General features: G+C 38.5%; 1 protein-coding gene across 1 annotated transcript; it reads right to left on the bottom strand.

Annotated features, from left to right (window-relative positions):
- Positions 1-329: 329 nt before the first annotated feature.
- Positions 330-2497, bottom strand: LOC130470112 (mitochondrial outer membrane protein porin of 36 kDa-like). Its single transcript, XM_056839703.1, has 7 exons — positions 2193-2497; positions 1792-2038; positions 1625-1701; positions 1409-1529; positions 933-1043; positions 732-827; positions 330-542 (listed from the first exon to the last, which is right to left on the bottom strand). Exons 2-7 carry the CDS (start codon positions 1942-1944, stop codon positions 330-332), a joined length of 771 nt encoding a protein of 256 aa, XP_056695681.1. The 5' UTR covers positions 1945-2038; positions 2193-2497.
- Positions 2498-3453: the final 956 nt, after the last annotated feature.

The raw sequence follows: 3453 nt of genomic DNA on the forward strand, positions 1-3453 counted from the left end.
ATGTCCAGTTTGTCGTTCCTGCAGTACCCAAAAGTAAACAAAATCACAAGTGTATCAGAAATGTATATCCAGTATCCAGCTTTCAAATGATACACGTACTCAACAACAGCCAAAGGTGAAAGATTAGAACATTATTAAGTAGTTTTCGACAAGCAGAATCCAAATTTATTTCTAGGATACACGCATATAGAGATAATATGAATTACCAATATGAAAATTGTTAAATGAGAATAGGAGTGATTCTCTTTCTTTAATTTCTGAACAGCAATTAAATGTTGCACATGGATATACCAAAGTGATAATATGCTGATTAGTATAACAAAAACTACTTACACATTCACAGATGCAATGAGATCATCATTAGTAAAGCTCAGCCCAGCATTGCATTTGGTGAAGTTTCCAGAAGCAGTGTCAAATGAGAGGTCAGTACCCAAAGCAAGAGTACTGTTTCCAAAAACACCAGAAAAGTTGACAATGGGGTTTGCTGTCAAACCAAGGCTTGTGCTGATGCCAGCATACTCATGCAAATACTGAAGCTCAACCTGTTAACATAATTTATACTCCACAAATTAGAACCATTATCCCGTAGTATTTTGAACCATGCCTCTTTAGGTAAGAAAATACTAGAAAGATAATTGTATGGTACCTTGCCAGATCTCTGATCAGGAACACGGAAACTAAAAATAGCCTTCAAGCCAGGGGCAGGTTCATCAACGTAATGGTGGTGAAACGCTAGGAGCGGAAGACGGAAACAGCAAAGAAGTTGGAATCAGATTACAATAGATTCCAATTATGTAAAACAAGATGTTCATAGAAAGCAATGCTATCTGTCACCAAATTTTACACAATTACCAATTATAAAAACCTATAAACCAATGAAACCGTAATGTATCATAGAATCAATTCGTAGTAATACAAATAAACAAACTCACATTGGAGTTGGTATCAACTTTCACATCGGTGGTAATATTCTTGTTTGTCAACTTAGTGCTGACATCAGCCAAAAACAACTCGCCCTTCTTTGTCCCAGTAGAAGTGATAGCCTGCAAGAAAACAAGTTTACATTAACTTTAGAAAATTAATCATGCCATACATGTCTGATTGACTTATTCTCTACATATAAATTAAGAAGTCAACAACAACCTTTAATGCAAACATACATCTTAACTTAATTTCTTTAATCGTGACTCACAACCCTAAATCTTCAGGACACAATGCAGTTCCTAATCAAATTACATTGTTATCTCGACTAAACCCACGGAATACAGGGTATTAATTATTTCAGGCTCGATTGTGTTACAAAAAAAATTGCCACCACATCAACCAGGGTACTCATAATTGGATATCCCATAATAACCAAAGTAGAAAATAACTGAGGAAGAAGAGGATTGAGGGAGACGAGTAATACCTGATTAAGCTTAGAATAGCAACAAGAAACATTGTAACTAGCCACTGAAGCTTCATTTGGAGTAGGCCTAGAACCTAGAACAGATTCAAACTTTTCTCGTGCTTCCTCGTATTTTCCGCTCCTTTGATGTTATAAAAAACAAGAAAATTAAAGAAGATGAAATAACATAATTAAACAGCTGAGTAACAGCAAACAGAAGAATGGATTGATAAATACTTGTAAAGTTGGAGGCCTTCCCGGAGGTCCTTTTCCCTACTTTCTTTAGTCTCCATCTTTCTCTGGTAATTTTGGCGCTGCAAAGAAATAAAAACTGTAATATAAGTTTACAGATGAATAGATGATATAGGTACTAAGTAGTGTGGTGAGAGGTTGGGTTGGCTTACTTGAATCTCTCTGACACGGTCACTGATAAAACCAGAATTCCTTTCAGCGCGAATAATATCCTTCTCAGACAACTCACCAGCATAATCAAGGTTTCCAAAGCGCTTCTGCATTTTCATGAAGAGAGGACCAATCCTCTGACGGATGGTATACATGGTTCTACCATACTCAGCAGCCGGCCAGATTTCTGTGCCAAACACTGCACTGGTTGCTATGACTTTATCCCCATAAACATCATTTGAACAAACCCTAAGAAACCCATAAATCATCGAACTCAAAACTATGTGATTTTGTCAATCATAAACCTAAAATTGAACCCTAATCTGAAAACGAAAATCAAAAACTAAAATTGAACCCTAATCTGAAAACGAAAATAAAAAACGAAAATAGAAATTGAACACACCATACAGAAACCACCGGAACCACGACGCCGAGCAACCACCGGAACCACGACGCGACGGGGAGATGCTGAAACCCCGGCCGACCAAGAATATATCTTTCAGTGACAGGCTGCGCGAGAATTGAACGGGATGGGGGAGATGAGGCGAGAACACCACACACCGGCGAAGACAGCGACGCAGGGCTGAGCAACGCTTGGGTTCGACGGCGACGCAGGGCTGAGTTCGACGGCGACGCAGGGCTGAGTTCGACGGCTTCTTGGATATTTGTTTAAGGGAAAAAGCTTGGAGCTAGAAGAGAAGGAACAACGTACGTTTGAGCCCGCTCGTTTGAGCGCGGTTTGTTGCAACCTAGGAAAGTAAAAAATTTTGAAACGCGGACTTGTTGCAGCGGGCAATAACATGTACGCTGCAATAAAGTCGGGTTGTTGCTGCGGGCTTTTATTTTGTACGCTGCAACAAACACATTTGCTGCGAACAACTAAAATGTACGCTGCGATAACCCTTTAAAGGGTTTGACCCGCGTTGACCGACTGGTTGTTGAAGCGTATTTATACATGTACGCTGCAACAAGGGGGCTGCAACAGGGGTTTTTTCTACTAGTGTTAACAACTTCAAGAAAATAGCTAGACTGTTGGCCCTTGAATACTGCCATAAGAAAGTCAAAACTAACATAAATGTATTCTTTCAATTTGGCAAACAGCTCAGTAGTATAACCTGTCTTATTTCAGGAGCTTTCTTTTTATCATGATCCATGAACAGTGTAAACACTCAACATTAAAATCCATGATCTAAAATTGTCAGAAAAAAGATCATTTATTCTTTCTTCTGCCCCCCCCCCCCTCCCTCGTCCAATAACATGATCTCTAGCAGAAGCATGACGCAAGAACAACATAACCTTCATATTTTTAAAAGCAACAGAAGACCAGAAAATCAACTAAAGAGAGAGAGAAATGAACAAGTTGAAATTGCACAAATTCACCAAATAACAGCTAATTAGAGCCTACACGAAGAAACAGAATCAAAATGATGGATCCATAGATACTAATAAAGCCCTATAAAAAGCCACCTACATACCATACCTAATTAGCTGGGATTTCAACATTGAACATGGTACATAAACTTTGCTAGAGTCAATTCAAACTCAAATAAATAAATAAATAAAAACAGATTAAATGGAGGGTTTGAGAGTATTACCATCTCTATAGAGTATGGGTTTGATCAGATGAGAGAGAAAAGGAGAGAATCGTCACCCATTTCATCAAC

Source organism: Spinacia oleracea, chromosome 3 (assembly GCF_020520425.1).
Source record: "Spinacia oleracea cultivar Varoflay chromosome 3, BTI_SOV_V1, whole genome shotgun sequence".
Taxonomy (NCBI): Eukaryota; Viridiplantae; Streptophyta; class Magnoliopsida; order Caryophyllales; family Amaranthaceae; genus Spinacia; species Spinacia oleracea.

Bases quoted from the DNA above. Each gene is read 5' to 3' on its own strand.
- LOC130470112 (XM_056839703.1), bottom strand. From the start codon at position 1,944: ATGTATACCATCCGTCAGAGGATTGGTCCTCTCTTCATGAAAATGCAG. The intron at 1,702-1,791 runs GTAAGCCAACCC...ATTTCTTTGCAG, and splicing joins ACCGTGTCAGAGAGATTCAA to CGCCAAAATTACCAGAGAAA. The intron at 543-731 runs GTTTCACCACCA...TTATGTTAACAG, and splicing joins TTCCGTCTTCCGCTCCTAGC to GTTGAGCTTCAGTATTTGCA.